The sequence below is a fragment of the Drosophila novamexicana genome, unplaced genomic scaffold (assembly GCF_003285875.2).
Source record: "Drosophila novamexicana strain 15010-1031.04,08,12 unplaced genomic scaffold, DnovRS2.1 tig00000739-arrow-arrow-pilon, whole genome shotgun sequence".
Taxonomy (NCBI): domain Eukaryota; kingdom Metazoa; phylum Arthropoda; class Insecta; order Diptera; family Drosophilidae; genus Drosophila; species Drosophila novamexicana.
Genome location: NW_020824819.1, coordinates 1,898,714 through 1,915,292, shown reverse-complemented (window position 1 = coordinate 1,915,292; position 16,579 = coordinate 1,898,714). Strand labels below are relative to the sequence as shown.

The window sequence follows — 16,579 nt, the reverse complement described above, 5'->3', positions numbered from 1 at the left end:
ACGGCCCAAACATTGTCATGTAAAATTAAAATTTATGGCTAATTTGTGTGACCGAAGCGTTTTTCTTTCTTCTCATCTGGCAATCTCTTGGTATTTGGTATTTGGGTTCCGCCTTTTCCTATTCCCAATTTCCAGGCACTGTTCAGTCAGGGTCAGGCCATAAATTTCTGCAATGCCAAGGAGTTTTTCACTGGAATATGGAATGAAGGTGACTCATCTTTAATGGGCTTAACGGGAATAATACCCTGTTTATTGTTGATCCGTAAGATAAAGTCGCTTTCTTGAACATTTTTGGAATTACCGTGTTAATCTCTTTATTTATATATTTTCTTTTGACTCTCGTATAATATTAAAATTTCAAAAAATCTCTATTATTTTATAGATTTTATTGTGCATTTTTATAAATATGTGTGTGTTATTATCATTTTCATATTTGTATACTTTTAAAACTTACTTATCTACATAATTGTAGAGATAAATATCACTATATTTGATTTCGGTTCAAGGTTCTTTCGCTAAATTTATCTTAATTAATTTGTTATTCAAGTATATTTAAATGCTGGAGATTGCAGAAAAGCCTGCGTAATCTCTATAAGTCGCATATCTCTGAATATGTGTGTATTCGAGTCTTTCGTTGTTGATCTAAACGAGAACTTATAACATACCTCGGGCTACTATATATACTATATATACAACAACGCGCCCAGCTGCTAAATGAGACTCTAAACATAAGATTTGGCAATATAACAACGTATATAGACTAATGGGACTTCGGCTAACTATGGTAAGAGTATGAGGAATTCGAGGACCGTTGCTGCGATGCGGATGCAGATGGGTTTAATGGACTAGCCACGCCCTTTACAAGTGCGCGCCCATAACGATAAGCTGCCAGTGGAGACCATGAGCTTTCTTAGACATAGCGCGTGATCTGTGAATAGAAATCCGACAGACAGGACTGCAGCTGCGCAAAGGTCGGACGCTCCCCGGGCAGCAGAGCCCAGCAATACGCCATGATCGTAAACCTGCCAAGCGTGCAGAGAAGCAAGAGAAAACAGAGAAGAACGAGAAAGAGAAAGAGACAAGAATAAATATCAGGTTATCCAGGACCATATGGAGCTATCTACTTACAGCTCGTCGGGGCAATTGAAGGGCTGTGCCAGGCGATAGCCATCCTTCAGATAGTGCTCCATTTCAAAGGGATCCACCTCCGCGTACGGCTGCTTGGCCGATGTGCACAGTTCCCACATGAGCACTCCGAAGGCCCAGGAATCACTCGCCTCTGAGAATTGCTTATGCTGCAGCGCCTCCAGCGACATCCACTTGATGGGGCGATTTTCGCTGTCACCCAAGCAATTGTAGTCCGAGGGGAAAAGATCGCGAGAAAGCGAGCTGTCTGAGAGTTTTACGCGCAGCTGATCGTCAATGCTGGGAGGGGGTAAAAGATGACTCATAAAGATCGCTTTCCTTAGCAAAGGCCAAGACGGCGAGCTGGATCCGTCGGCCGAGCTTTTTAACAAGCTAGAAATCTACTCACATGCAGTTCCTGGCGGCAATGTCCTTGTGCACCACGCCATGCGTATGCAGGTGATCGAGAGCCATGGACAGCTGGGAAGCCATCATCACAATCTGAATGGTGGTAACGGTGCGGGCGCAGGCGGGATCCAGAAGGAATAGCTTCAGATTGCGCGTGTTGTTCAGAGCGGGGTAGAGAACAAATGGCGTCGTGTGATCCTCAATAGATACGCCCAGAACGGAGAGTATGCCGGGATGCGAGGCGCCGTACAGCAGCATGCCCTCTTGCAGCAGAAGAAGCACCTGCATCTGGCTGGCATGCTGGGCAACCGTCTTGACTAGCACGTCCTGGCTGTCGTTGTAGGTGCCGCGATAGACGCGGCCAAAAGTCCCCTCTTGCAGCAGGCTGGAGAGTCGGACACGGCAGCGTTCCACCGTCAGCTCGGAGATGCGGCGATGCAGCTCTTCCGGCTGCTGCTGCTGCTCCATGGAAACGGCCACCTTTCGTGGCAGGGACGACGCGTGCACCGGCCCAATGAGCGAGGGGGTCATGTAGGCAGCGGAGCCCAAGGAAGATTGGCATGGCGGCTGCGTGTTGAGCCGTTGAAAGCTGGAGGTGCGCATAGGCTGACCGCCGTGCTGATGATGCTGCCGCTTGGCAGCCGCACCGCGAATACAATACGCAATCACTAGCAGGATGCATACAGCACTCATCGCCACAGTGACGCCCACCACCAGGGTGATTAGGCCGGTGGGCGGCGGAAGCACCGTTTCCAGCAGATGTGGATCATCGAGATCGTTGCCCGCCGTCTCCTGCTGCTCCTCCTCGCTTTCGCTGAGCAAACAAATCTTCTTGCGACGAAATACCAAGTGGGTCACATTATTCAGAGCCCGATTCAGTACAACTTCTAGGCTGATTGTGATGTCCACCTCCGCAGCGCGCACACCGCTACACTTGAGCGCCACGGCCCACGTTTGAATGTGCGTTGGAATCTCGCCAATGTGCGACACATTGAGCACCGGTCGCGGCAGCACCTCCTGATCCGAGCTGACCACATTGAGGCTATAGGGCAGCGAGCGCCCTGCCAGCGACTGCCAAGTAAAGCTGACGTCCTGCACGTTTGCCGGCACCGGCACAATAAAATTCAGCGCATAGTTGTTGATGTGACCCTCGCGCACATAGTACACCTCAGCCGAAACGCCTAGAAAAGATAAGCAGCAATAGACTCCGTTAGCATCGGGTATCGGATATTCCATGCATTCCCACTGCCAAATTTTGTGCTTCAGATTTTAGATACACTCTTCTTTTCCATCGAATAACAAAAGATGGAATGTAGTCATTTAGTTTATGATTTGCTTTCAAAATAAGGTTGCGGCCGATGCGACGAAACTGGAAGCTTCGCCCTTTCCTTTCCTTTCCTTTGGCATCCAAGAGGGCGGATTTTCATAAAGTTCTTTGAGCCAACTTCCAATAATTATGGATGGAATTCCCAGTATTAATAAGTTCATATGTAGGGCTTTGAAAATAAGTTTGTAGCAAATCGCACAAAACTTAAAATCAGACGAAAAAAAGGGTTTGAAATACGTCTCCATGGTTTTCATAATTTCCAATTTTTGACCAACATTGGGTGGATGGGGAGTAAAACACCTCTCAAATTTGAACAAATGAAAGTGAGTTTGGGGCCGATCGGATGTTAAGCAAAAAATTGCACGCAAAACTTTTTTCAAAGAATCACAATTACGTTCCCAATAAATTAGTACAGATATAGTCAACATTCGCATTGGTGAACTTGTAGATACCCAATTTAACGCTCAGTGTTTGCTTGCACAGATCTAACAATTATACCAATTACTAATAGGTAATGTCCCTAATGTCTAAAGGTATTCAAAATAATGCGACCTCTTTCAATTTATCACAACTAATCAATGTATTCTAATCTACACGTACCACCCAAGAAGTTAGCCTTAACTCGACGAGAAAAAACTCACGCGATTCGCACAGCATAAAGAACTAGTTCATATCTGCAAAAAACCATCTGCATCACGTGCAACACCCTACAAATCTATGAAAGAAAACAAAAAACTCATGCACTCAACATGTAAATTTATCTAGATGCACTCAATGCGCAGAGATTTTTACATACCAAGTTGAGATTTGTTTACTTATGTATACATATAAATATATATATAAGATAGAGAGAGAGAGAGAGAGAGAGAGAGAGAGAGTTGAGGATAAGATTCCCGGCTACGTTTTTGTATAAATAAACATGCGCGAGTGAGTTTAGGGAATTCCTCGAAACTATTTTCGAGTTTATCAGTATCTGTATCTGTATCTGTATCTGTATCTGTATCTGTATCTGTATCTGTATCTGCAACTGCAACTGCAACTGTATCTGCATTTGTATTTGTATCTGTATGTAGATCTATGTGTAACAAAAACAACTCGTGTCGCCGGGCCACGACTCAGATTCAGTTTTAACGAGAAGCAGCATCAAGCAAAAAGGTAAAAAGACAAACAGAAATGAGCCATGACCACGTCTGAGATTTGTTCTTCGTCCATTCCCGTTCTCGTTTCCATTTGTGTTGCTCTTTTTTTTTTAATTTTATGTTCGGTTTGTTTGCGGTTTGACCAATGAAGCATTGAGAGATCTCTGGCAGCCATCTCGCCATCTCATTTGGCTTGTTGTGGCTGTTTATGTTAATGATTATGAAAAAGTGCAGGTAGTCCCAAAAAAGATTACAAGTAGTTTATGTGATAGCAGAGGCCACACACGAGAACCACTTCTACTTAAGTTGTAGTCTTCAGGCATAAGTTCTACAACAGATAAATAACGCTTCAAATGCTATTATATTGATGTTTGAAGCTGAGGTTAAGGTACGCGTTGCATATAACCGATTTCCACTGATTTTCCACAGTAACAAGTGGAATTGCCCGTCTTGCACTGACGTCACAGATAACCACGGCAAACATTTTTAGGCTGTCAATCAGTCGAGTCGTACAGCTATATACCTCTATATAGATTGATTCGAATTGATTTCTAATGCATCATATTTTTATGTACTTTCAAAGTTCATTATTATGTCTTTCTAATATATTCTTAGACTTTTTCTAAACACGATATTTTAAATTACGTAATTGACTGTTTTTATTGGCTTTCAATACGTTAAATAAAATACTTGCCAGCAAATTAACATTGATTTTATAAGATAAAACGTGTTTCCTTTTGTGCATTTTGATCAAAGTGAACATAACTTGCTCTAAGCCCTCGAATTGGTGCATTCAACTCTTTGGAGCGACGCCTGCTGGGCTTCGCTCACTCGAGCGGTCTGTGGGAGCCACAAAAAAGCACAGGAAATAATTTACGAAAAATGGAAAAGCCGAGAACGGGGCGCACTTCCTTTGACAACTGGCAATAACAATAAAAATCAGTGAGCATGTAGGTTGACATAGACGTAGGCCAGAGAACTCGCGTCGCGCCGCGCCGAATGTCTCAACTTGGCGGCGACAAAGTCGCGTATAAATTGTGTCAGGCAAAGACACGTTGGCCCACAGTAGGAGGCAGCGACCGAGACCAGAAGATATCGAGACTGGGGCCGAGGCTGAGGCTGAAGCAGAGAGCCTCGTCGGGGCAACTTCCTCTTGAATGTGCAACATGTTGCACGCTGTGTATGTAGCTGCGACAAATTCCTCGCTAGCGTTTTAAAAATAGCGCCCATGACTTAATCAAATGCAGTGCCCCGCGGGGCGGCCAACGAGGTGAGCCGGGCAGGCCGCACGCTTTCATTGACCCTTTGACTGTGAGTGGCTTAGCAGAGGCAGAGGCAGAGGCAGCTCCATTGGATTGCCATGTGACTGAGTGGCATGCAACTTACTGCAGCGGCAGTAGGTGCAGTTCACAGGTTCATGTGAAAGTTGCACTCTGCGAGGCGAAGGGGGCAAGTTGGGGATGGGAGCTGCCGCCGACCGACCCGTCGATGCTGTCTTTAAGTGGCGTCGCCGTCGTCTACCTTCTTGTCACGAGCAAATGTCACTCGCATGTGCCCAGCTCGCCGGCTCTTGAACTTTTTTAACCTTTGTGTGCCATGCTCATAACTAGCAGTATTTTTTTTTGTATATTTTTTATTTCGACAGGGCGTGCCTGGAGCCAGAGTTGTTGCAGGAGCAGCAGGCAGGCAGCCAGGCTGGCAGGCAGGAGCCATAGGTACCATATCCATATCGTATGTCGAATTTTCAGAGCGTGCAGTCATGACGTTGTCGCTGATGTTATTGTTATAGCTATTGCTATTGTTGTTGATGTTGTTGTTGTTGTTGTTGTTGTTGTTGTTGTTTAGTTGCTGTAGTTGTTTGGCAGTATTTTTTAATAGCTTTGCTACCGAACAGAGTCGTGACCATTGTGCAGGAGGACTCGCAGGCAAAGGAACTAACTCGAAACTAGACAACTGCCAAACAGACACTCGAAAAGGTTTTTACTTTGGGGTTTCCATTTTTATGTAATTAGCGTTGCAGTTCGTGAAGTTTCTACAGCCGATATTCTCTATGCTGATTTCTGGGCCCCGAAGACAAAATGTCGGGTGGCTGCGGGGTCAAACTCCCCGATGAACTGAAGAACTGGGTGCTCCACAACGCTTTCATTTGTCAAATAATCACAAATCGAATGGGGTTGGGTTACGGGCTTGGGCTTGTGCTTGGGCTTGGGCTTAGCACTCGCCTTAGACCACATCAAATTGCAATGGATGATAAATGATGTACACGTTCCGCATTGAGCTTTGGTTGCCACCTCCTTATGTCTAATATGTCACACGGGCTGCATTTCTGCATTGTGGGCCAAATCGAAAAATAAATAAAACAAATGGATCTCTGGCCCTGCGACAGCAGCTGTTTTGGTCCACCCTAAGGCCCGTTTCATGCTCTAATGTGACCGGGCTTATCACGCATTGCCATATCGCTTACAAGCTAACAGCCCCGACTTGTCCGCCTGCCACATGTCAACATTTAACATGTTTTTGAGCTTTCAGCCACGTCTGTATCTCTATCTGTAGAATGTATCTGTATCCGTATCTCTTTGGTATCCACGTAGCCCTAGCTGTAAGTCGTGGCCGTTTGCCGTTGCCGTTGCCGTTTGCTGTGCCTCACGTCGTCGTTATGATAAATGATGCGCCGCTTTTTGTTGCTGCTTGTTGTTGTATTGTTTTGCCTAATATTTATACTTTTTGTGTTTTTCCTCTGTTATTGTGTTTTTTCTTTGGCTTATGCCCGCCTTCAAGCCGCGGGCGCATCGTTCTCCTTTACTGATACTCGTTTACGGCTTTGATTGTAACAAATTTGTGCCAGCCAAATTAGCCATGTTTTGGAAGCCAGCCTCTTCAGTTGTTTGGCAACCATTTGGCACAGTTAGGCGCACAGATTTTGTTTTTGGCTCTTTGCCTTTCAGGTCGATGGCTGCAAATTGGCTCAAATTAATCATTCAAATTTTTCGCCTGACGCTTTGACTAGCTGACAAAAGTTTATGGCTCAGCTTGTGATGCCCAAAATCAATAGTAATTAACCCTAATCGCTTTTACACGCTGCAACACAGTCTGTTTGCTGATGGTGTTGAGTTGAGGAAGCTGCCAACTGGGGCTAACTAGTAACCATTAGCCAAATGCGGGAGGAAGTACATGATGAAAACTCTGTTCACTAGTTTAAACTCTGTTTTGTTTTAAAAAAAAGTTCAACAGCGACTGTCAGCACAAATTTTAACACAACGTTAAGAGAACCTAACGGTCAAGTCAACAAAGGCGCGATGAGAAGAACTCATTGAAGAAAGAAAATCGAACATAAAGAATTGCTAGAAGCTTTATAAGAAAACATTCTTATTTTTAAACATATAGATGTTATTAACAACTCATTTACTCAAAACGCGAATAGATTACTTAGGTTAGGGCAAAAATGAACTGACGGCGAAAAACATCCAACACCAGACATAGCGTGGTTAGTTTTGATATTAAAACGAGGTTAGGGTTATCTTCTTAATGTCTAAGATTAAATACCCTTGCAGACATTTGTCTTACGGTTTTCCAGATATATGAGAAAAGTGAAGCTCGTAAATATTGAGTTTCATAAAAATATCTTGGAAAACAGAATATATATGCTGCCATACAAGAACTTCGTTTTCGACCGATCGTTCCTATGATAGCTACATGATATAGTGGTCCGATCCAGCCGGTTCTGACATATGTGCTGGGTGCAACAGAAGGAAGGACTTCTGCAAAGTTTCATGACGATAGCCTTAAAACTGAGGGATAACTTCGCATGGAAACTGAGAGATAGAAATATATATTGACTCGGCTATTGATTGCTGATCAAGAATATACATATACTTTATGAGGTCAAAGATGACTCCTTCTATGCGTTTCGCGTTTCGAGACAACATTATAATCACTCTGCATGGGTATAAAAACGGAGGTAATTTAAACGTATTCATTATCAACCGAGTTATTGCAAATTGCACTAAAGCCCATTTCTCAGACATGGAAAACAGCAGAACAATGCACGACGCATGATTTTATGCAGTTTATATACTCATTCTCAAGCTGATTTTGAGTTGGTTTATATGTCGCTGGCATGGTTTGTGGGTTGGCAAAATCCCACAGCACATGGCCCAAATAAACATGCTCATACAGCTCAATAAACATAACAACAGATACAGATACATATACAGATACAGATACAACTAGAGCTGCAGCTACATTCATGTGCGATGCACTCAGCTGCCTGGCGCAGAGCTCGCAGCTCTTATTCCCCTTCACAGTTGCACATTCAGAGCTGCAGTTGAAATTGCAGTTGCAGTTGCAGTTGTTACTTACGAGCGTATTCGCAGTTGTCATCTGCTTCTGCCTCTCCCCCCTTGCATGGGGCATGGAAATAAAATCGACAGCAAACGAGGTTGAAATTTCATTCATTGCGCCTCGTCACAGTTCTTGTTAAATGTAAATATGATTATTCCTTTTTGCGCGCTACATATACACTACATATATACCCTATATATATATATATATATATATATATATATATATATATATATATATATATGTATATATACTATGTATATTGGCACAAAGAGGCAGCCCGGCAAACAATGCAAGTTATTTATTATTGACATGCAGCGTTCGTGGCGCCCAGAGGGGTTATCAGTTGACAGTAGTAAGTTGCTGCCTCTGTGCAATTGCACTGATAACCACAGCCAATGCCCCGGTCTGCACTCCCTTGAACCCCTGCTCTGCCCCTTCGCAGACACACACAACATAACCCTTGCCAGAGTCAATGCAACAGACGGAACACGCGCTTTAAGCTTTTGACGTTGAACGTTAGCATCGAGGAGTTTGTGTTTATTTGATTTCATTTGGTTTGCATCGCGTCCAATCGGTTTATGCGATTTTCATTTATTTAAATGTTAGGCTTAGTCAAGTTTATGGCGGTTTATGGTCAACTCAGGCACAGACGCATGCTACATGATAACTATGCAAATGACCCTTGACTCATTTCCAAATCAGAGGAAGCGGGGCAGAGAGGGAGAGAGGCAGATAGAGAGAGAGCGGGAGATCTTCAATGCCGAGATTCGAAGCTGTGACTTTTTATGACCTGTCAGCTGCCCATCAGACTGTAATTGATAAGCCATTCGAGGCCACAGCTATCGGTGAGTATTCTAATTAGATTGGACATTAAGTCAAAGTACGCTGCGCAAATATGATCGTTTAGTAGACCTTCAATGAAAACCTGTGTAAAGCCAATAAAGATTGTCGCTTCTTTAACTGCATCCAGAAGATAACATGGAAACAGATGCCTATCCATATAACTTGATCAAATCGGAGCATAATTTTTAAAGAAAAATAAAAATTGTGTTGGGATAGACGTGAGCTTCATCTGTATGTGCAAAAACATATTTTGATGCAGTTTACTTTTATAAAATCTAGAAAAGGTATTTATTTAAATCTATGCTGGTTTTTCATGTATTTACTATAAGCGGAATCTTATAGCTACTATAGGAAATAATATAGAACGATCGGTGAAAAATTAAGTTATAGTATACGACATTTGTTTGTTAATCAAGCTATTTTGACCAAATTCTGCTTTTATTAACCTCACAATGTTCCTTCCATATGAGCCAAATCTTATCAACATCGGTCAATTCTACCAGACAATTTTATCTTTAGCTTACCGCAGATAGCCTTCTTTCCTTTACTGAAGTCATACTTTCGGGATTTTTACCATATATGTACGTTATTTTTCACATTGACTAAGAATAAAGTTGGGCTTTTTTCCCAGTTCTATCGCGAACGGGTAAGAACTAGGTGAGAATTTATGGCTCATTTTTGGCATCACCTGTTCAAAGGAGTTGCCATCACATGGGCTGTTAATTGCCTCACATCATGAGGCTGGGCATGGTTGAAGCGTGCGAAGACTCTCTTATCGCTCATATAGCTTCATTAGCTAATGGCCACTTCATTATATGTGCTTACAGCTGGGCCCAAAGAACAAGCTGTTCGGAATTTTATACTTGTGCTTGGCAACAACAAACCAATTAAAATATAGATCATGCCACAAGGGAAACAACAATAAAAACAAGAACGAGGCAGCGTCTGCAGATCATATCGCAGCCATTGCACAAACCGTTAACACAACTTTGGCCCCAGAGATCGGAGGCAGTTCGTGGAAGGCATTTAGCACGACAAGTCCAAGCAGAATGAGAAGCTCTTGCCTTCGATATCAGCCGCAATGATCTTGGCAAGCAGCGCGCAGAACAAGCCATAAGCCCGAGACGATAATACTGCGCTTGCATGCTTGTTATGGCCAAGGCTGGCCAGCCTGGCCAGGCTGGCCAAGCTGTACAGGCTAACAGACAGATACGGTTACCTAGGAGGTGCTAAGTGTGGCCGCAACAGTAGCAGCAACAGCTGCCGCCTTTGTGTATCTTTCAGATACTTTAAGCTTGTTTGCCATGTGAGTGGCCCGCCACTAAGCTTGCGCCGAAAAGTTATAATATTTATGCAAATCGTAAATGGCCAAAAAGAAAACAAAGAATCGGTTTAAACACGTTTCAAACCTCATTCGAGCCACGTTCTGTGCTACGTCTCTCTTTAAAGGCAGGTCTGAGCTTAATTTATTTAACACAGTTGGTGGTAAATTTAACACATTCGTGTGATTGTTATCTATTGTATTGCTGTTTCCCAAGATTTCCTCTTGTTGATGAGATTGTTGCTGCCGTTGTTGTTCTTGCTGTGGCTCTTTAGCAGCTGCGCTAATCGATCACACTGCTAAGCTAAGGAGTGGGCGTGGCTCAACGGGCATATCGCTTTTAAACTGAGCATATGAAGAAGGAAAGCTACCGAACGAGAAAGACTCTCTGTGCATTTGATCTGGCAATGCAGCTTCATTAACATGCATTGTAAGCTCTATACTCAATGATTAACACACAACAAATGGTCAATAAAATTAAAGCAAAGCACCAACAAAAATTAACACCGAACAATGGGCCCATAAAAATCATTTGGAAGAGACAAAGAAAATTCCAAAACGTTAAAGTCGTAAAAAGTTGTCAAAAGAAAATCTACGAAAATTGTCCAGAATGTTCAAAATAAAATGGCATTAAAATTCAATTTAAATAAAATGCCTCGGCAAAAGGCATTTTAAAATGTAGCGCGTGTCACAGCAGCAGCAAAACACATAAAACTTGCACACCAAATTGTGTGGGGGGTTTGGGAGTGAAGGAGTTGGGGAGCTGGGGAGCTGGGGCGGCAAATAAAATATTTTTCAGATGACAACAAGCCGATCGATCGTGTAGGCCCTGCCCAGCTCTGGCTGATTATATTTCATATGGCAATTTTATGACTAAAGGCTTAAAAATGAAACCGAGCGGCATTGAACTCTGCCAGAGCCAAGTCGACTCCCTGTGGGGATGAGAGTTGCTGCTCTCCCATTGCTTGAGTATAAAATGCAATGGAAATAAAAATGTATTCGAGCCGCAGATGAGTTTCAGCTTGGCTGCGGACACTGGCCAACCCCTTTGCCAAAAGACTCACAAATCAAATGCAAATTATACTGCCTAATTGATTTATGGCTTAGCGCTTCTCGTTATTGCGCGCATATATCAAAAAGGCAAAAGAGAAAGAGCATTTGTCCAGTCTGCAAACTTTGCAGCTTTGTCTTAATTAGTCGCCCAGTTGCTTGGCTTGCAGCGCCCTAAATGGCTGAAAGGGCCAAAGCGGAATGCGCGTAAAGCGCCCACAGCCCACGGCCCACAGCCCGACGCCTGACTATCCCAATTCCAATCCCAATCCCAATCCAAATCCAAGCATACGATACTTTGCATATTTGATTTCACGCCCAAAACTCAAAATGCATACGCAAATTATGCGCATCGTCGTCGTCGTCAGCGGCGGCAACAGAAAAAATGCAGCTCCCACACATGGCAAGTGGAAAAAAAAACTTTATCTAAACTTAACAAGCAGGCAGCATGCCAAACAACAACAACAAGAGCACACAGTGGGCGGCAGCAGTTGCAGACTTGCCAAATATACGAGGGCTAAACCAAGCGACAGGCCTCGCACAGTGGGCTAAGGCATGCTAAACATGCCCAGACCCAAAGGACGAACATAAACAAACTACCATTGATGAGCTTCAAGGTGTCATAGATATTTTAAAATAAAAAAAATAATATATGCATTTTTACAAAAAATATAAAAATTGTAAAACAAATTCTAATATTCAAGAAAATGTAGATTAGAAAGGGAAAACGATTTTAGAAAATGTTCTCAACTATGAGCAAAGAGAAACGGAAACTAAAGGTATATTTATACAAAATTTAAATGAAGCAAATGTAAAATTTATGTTTTGCATTTTTTTAAATATTTGTTTAGTTAAATATACGCATATATTAAACTCATCCAACTCTGAACATTTCCTCTCAAACTCTTATAAATCTAGCTATACATTTTCCCATCTGTTAGGCGAATACCCGATAGTCTCTGTCCGACCAAATAAACTTTGAATCAATCCCTGTTCGATACGTGTTACCATACGTGCCCATAACATTTAACACAAAATAATATTATATAGCTTTACGTTTGTCCCCAATATAAAGCAAATAATTGATTTTCCAAATTTTAGCTTCTCGTCGAATTTTCTTACAATATGCATGTTCCTCTTTTGCCCACTGTGCACAGTTGAGCCCCTACCAATACTAACACCAACACCAATGGCCAATACACACGCACACATACGCGCACAGCTGACGAAGATGCCTGTGTTCTGGCTTCTGCTGCTGCCTCTCTCTCTCTCTCTCTCTCTCTCTCTCTTTCTCTCTTTATCTTGGGCAGACGCTCCTGCTCTTGCCCCTGTTACACACTTCTCCAATACAGCGCTTGCGTTTGCGGCTGCTCCAAGTCACGTTTCGCCTTTGCCTGTTTCAGCGTTGTTGCAGTTGTTGTTGTTGTTGTTGTTGTTGTTTCCTTTGCCTTGTCATCTTGTTTGCGTGTCTCTTGTGTGACTATGTGTGTGTGTGTGCCCTTTTTTTGGTATTGGAATTTCAATTCCCAGAAATATTCAAAAATATTCCCTGGCAGTGAAATAAATTTAATGCTGCTTGTAAATTTTTGTTTTCGTTGTTGCTTATGCTTCTTTTTACGAAGCGTAAAATTCCTTAACGAACCAACTGAAAGTTATGTATGTATGTATGCACGCACATAGAAGAAACAGTTTTGTTGTTGTTGCTTTTGCATTTACTTTTGCTTGTTATTTGTTTATTTGTATAACTGTTTAACAACACCTGCAGCGACATGCGTGAAAGAGCGAGAGCATGCTCGAACGGGAAAGAGAGCGAGTGCGCTTCTAAAATTAAGCCAAAGCAAACAAATCAACATAATTTCGAAAAGCAATTCATTTTTCGTTGAATGAAAAATTTAGAAAACTTTAGTTGCCGCATAATTGGTTGACACAAATGGAACGTCGCTAATTGCCTAACATTGTTGTTGTTATTGTCGCTCAAGTGGAGAAATCAATAACAAAGGGCACGATTTTAGAGGCAAAGGGTGTGGAACTCACCAAGCAAACGCATCACCTCTTCCGGATTCAGGAACACGTTTAAATGCGCTGCGACGCCTCTGCCGTTGTTCAGGAGCAGCGCAGTCAGCGCAAGCAACGCGAGCAGCATTTTGTTGTTGTTGCCTGTCATGCTTGTTGTTGTTTTAAGGCTTTTAATTGGCATTTTTATTCAAAAATTTGTAATTTTCCGCTAGTTTTTACACATTTAGGCACGCACACAAATTCGTAAACAATCGAGGAGACAACGAATACGAGGCAAAGCACACGCGCAGAGAAAACAGCGAACGGCAGAGTGTTATAACAGCGGCGTCGCACAAGCAAACGAAAAGCGCGATTTTGTTGACATTCAAGAAGCTATAGCATTTTAACACTTGACACAACCCATTAACTAAATATTTAACACAATTTTAGACGCGAGTTTTATCTGTTTTCTCAATTTTCTCTGCATTTACCGGCCGCAACAACCACACTGTTCAACAGAAAATTTATGAATAACAGGCCTGTTAACGCAAAAGTTGTTAGCTAACAGAAATAGTTACCTAAAATGTTAGCGATCTGCAAAGCGGCTGTTAAGACAGCTGTTTTGTGTTTGGCGCGCTGTATTTAAACATTGAATTAATATATTCACCTTGTTAATATTAAATGTATCATTTTTATTTCACTCTATTATTAAAATCAATATTATTATGACACTACAATCAGCGGGATTTTCATTTTAATTAAAAAAAAAACATTCAACATTGTGCGAAGAGTAGCGCCTCTGTTAATTGCAACGACAACAGTGCGGTACACGGTTTTCTCTTTTGCTCTCCTGTTGATTTAACAGTGTGGATGTGAAGCAGCAAACAAAAGTAAATACCACAATAAAATATATTGCATGCGCCATCTAGCGTGAAGACAGTGTCATAAAAATACACCTAAAATGGTGCGTAGTACAGTTTTCTAGAGTAGGGGAATGCGTAAATTTGTGGATTCTGTTGCTTACGTGAAGTTAACAGTTAAAATATGTTATACCACAATTTAGAATAAGTAATTTAAAATAAAGTAATTTTCAAGGATTTTTTAAACAGATACTGTAATAACCTTAAATTTTGAAGATGCACTTTTGGACGGGGTTTTGCGAAACTTTTTGGAGTCGCGTCTTTTTCAGAATATGGAAAATACGGATCAATGATATTTTGATTGAAGATGTAAGTTTAGTCCGTACATTTTTGCTTTTCATCGATCCTTCGTAAAACTCATTTCCAAAGATCTTTGTGAAAATTTATTTCATACGTTTCTTGCAAAATCCATCATTCTTGGATATAAAATGCTGGCCAATAGCTAAATCAACAAATGAATATTTTTCATCATCAAGAAGACTGACATGGACAAAAACCGCGGATTAGAACTTTTAATTCTTTACTGTTGAATATTTATGTAAAATATAATTTTAGATGGCAAGGAGGTAAGTTAAAGAAAATCTATTAGATTTCAACGGGTGGAGAACGGGTGAAAAAGTTAGATACAATTTTAGGCACAAAACTTTCCACGGTTGAAATCGGATAATACCTGCTAGAAATCTATAGATATAGAAATGGTTGTCCTGACTGATTGATCCATTATTGATAAACACATAACCAAATATTCGTGAATAAATCGATTAGTTAAAATATTATTTCAAAGCTAAAATTTTAAATCTAGTGTATCAAGGCTTGATCAGTTATAGGTAAAAGCAATAAAAATTAGAGAATTGACAGATATATGTAGAAAGAATACACAAATCCATGAGATGGGGATTCCAGAGGCATTCCACTACTTTTGGCGCCACAACAAAATACAGTTTTGATCTATTCATGTTTAGTATTTGTTATCAGTAGGAAAATACGGAATTGAGATCGATTCAGACTAGTTTCGCATTCGCATACGAAACCTTTGCCAGAGCTGATTAGATAGCGGCTATCACGTTTTGTTATCAAGACAACTCGGCTGGTGATAAGCGAACAGGTTAGTTTGTTGTTTGCCTCAATGCCTAACAGCTGCCAATTGGGACGCCACTTGGCGCTGCTTTGCCTGGGACTCGCTGTGCTGCTCCGGCTGGCGGATGCGATGCGCTGCAAGCTGCCCTACGAGAAGGTGCAGGACAACTATTGCTACTTCATAGACGACGATAATCCCCTGGTCAGTAGCAGCCTACTCCGACTCGAATGGAACTGACATTTAACTATCTGCACACACACACACACACACACACACACACACACACACACATCCACACATCGCAGCCCAACTCGTTCAGCGACTTTTGCTACCAGGAGAAGCGCACGTCGCGCGTTTGCCTGGACAGCGAGGAGGAGATGCGCGTCCTGGCCAATTATCTGTACGAGAGCGGCTACCAGAATGGCACGCAGTTCTGGAGCGCCGGGCATCGCTGGCCGGGCGATTCGCAGTTCTATTGGAATTACTTTGGGCATGCCCGCAGCATAAACTACACCAACTGGCTGGAGGGGGAGCCCACGGCACGAATGGGCCGCAACTGCATGCTGCTCACTCTCCAGGCCGGCGAGCTCTTCATGTCCACCGAATCCTGCTACACCCGAGCCGTGGACATATGCGAGCAGCTCCTCACCAATGAGCCAACCATAATGCACTGAACGACAATCTTTCCAACGGCCTGAAGTGGAATCTTGACGTACTTATCGATTGGGCTTTTTTTATTGTGTGCCATTGAGTAATAAATAGAAAGAGCAGGTGTTTGAATCAAAAGCTCTTTTTATACCCTGAACCCATTAAAAATGTGTATAAGGGTATATTGTATTTGTGCAAAATCCAAATGTATGTAACAGGCAGAAGGAAGCATTTCCGACCCCATAAAGTATATATATTCTTGATCAGCATCAATAGCCGCGTCGATCTAGCCATGTCCGTCTGTCCGTCCATCCGTCCGTATGTATGAACGCAAGGATCTCAGAACCTATAAGAGCTAGAGACTTGAAATGCTCCTAGTTC

At 42.2% G+C, this 16,579-nt stretch overlaps 2 protein-coding genes across 2 annotated transcripts; one reads left to right on the top strand and one right to left on the bottom strand.

The window, feature by feature from the left end:
• Positions 1 to 404: 404 nt before the first annotated feature.
• LOC115763504 (tyrosine-protein kinase Dnt) lies at positions 405 to 14,054 on the bottom strand. The gene is made up of 4 exons (XM_030706101.1): positions 13,592 to 14,054; positions 1,535 to 2,714; positions 1,129 to 1,425; positions 405 to 1,022 (listed from the first exon to the last, which is right to left on the bottom strand). The coding sequence occupies exons 1-4, from the start codon at positions 13,752 to 13,754 to the stop codon at positions 911 to 913; spliced, it is 1,752 nt and encodes a 583-aa protein (XP_030561961.1). The 5' UTR covers positions 13,755 to 14,054; the 3' UTR covers positions 405 to 910.
• A 1,433-nt stretch (positions 14,055 to 15,487) lies between these two features.
• Positions 15,488 to 16,364, top strand: LOC115763398. The gene is made up of 2 exons (XM_030705941.1): positions 15,488 to 15,751; positions 15,856 to 16,364. The coding sequence occupies exons 1-2, from the start codon at positions 15,599 to 15,601 to the stop codon at positions 16,222 to 16,224; spliced, it is 522 nt and encodes a 173-aa protein (XP_030561801.1). The 5' UTR covers positions 15,488 to 15,598; the 3' UTR covers positions 16,225 to 16,364.
• Positions 16,365 to 16,579: the final 215 nt, after the last annotated feature.

What these genes read in the sequence shown, in the direction of transcription:
- LOC115763398 (XM_030705941.1), top strand. Translation starts at nt 15,599, where the DNA reads ATGCCTAACAGCTGCCAATTGGGACGCCACTTGGCGCTGCTTTGCCTG. An exon ending in TAGACGACGATAATCCCCTG is followed by an intron (nt 15,752 to 15,855) that starts GTCAGTAGCAGC and finishes CACACATCGCAG; the next exon opens with CCCAACTCGTTCAGCGACTT.
- LOC115763504 (XM_030706101.1), bottom strand. Translation starts at nt 13,754, where the DNA reads ATGCCAATTAAAAGCCTTAAAACAACAACAAGCATGACAGGCAACAAC. An exon ending in AGAGGTGATGCGTTTGCTTG is followed by an intron (nt 2,715 to 13,591) that starts GTGAGTTCCACA and finishes TATCTTTTCTAG; the next exon opens with GCGTTTCGGCTGAGGTGTAC. An exon ending in ATTGCCGCCAGGAACTGCAT is followed by an intron (nt 1,426 to 1,534) that starts GTGAGTAGATTT and finishes ACCCCCTCCCAG; the next exon opens with CATTGACGATCAGCTGCGCG.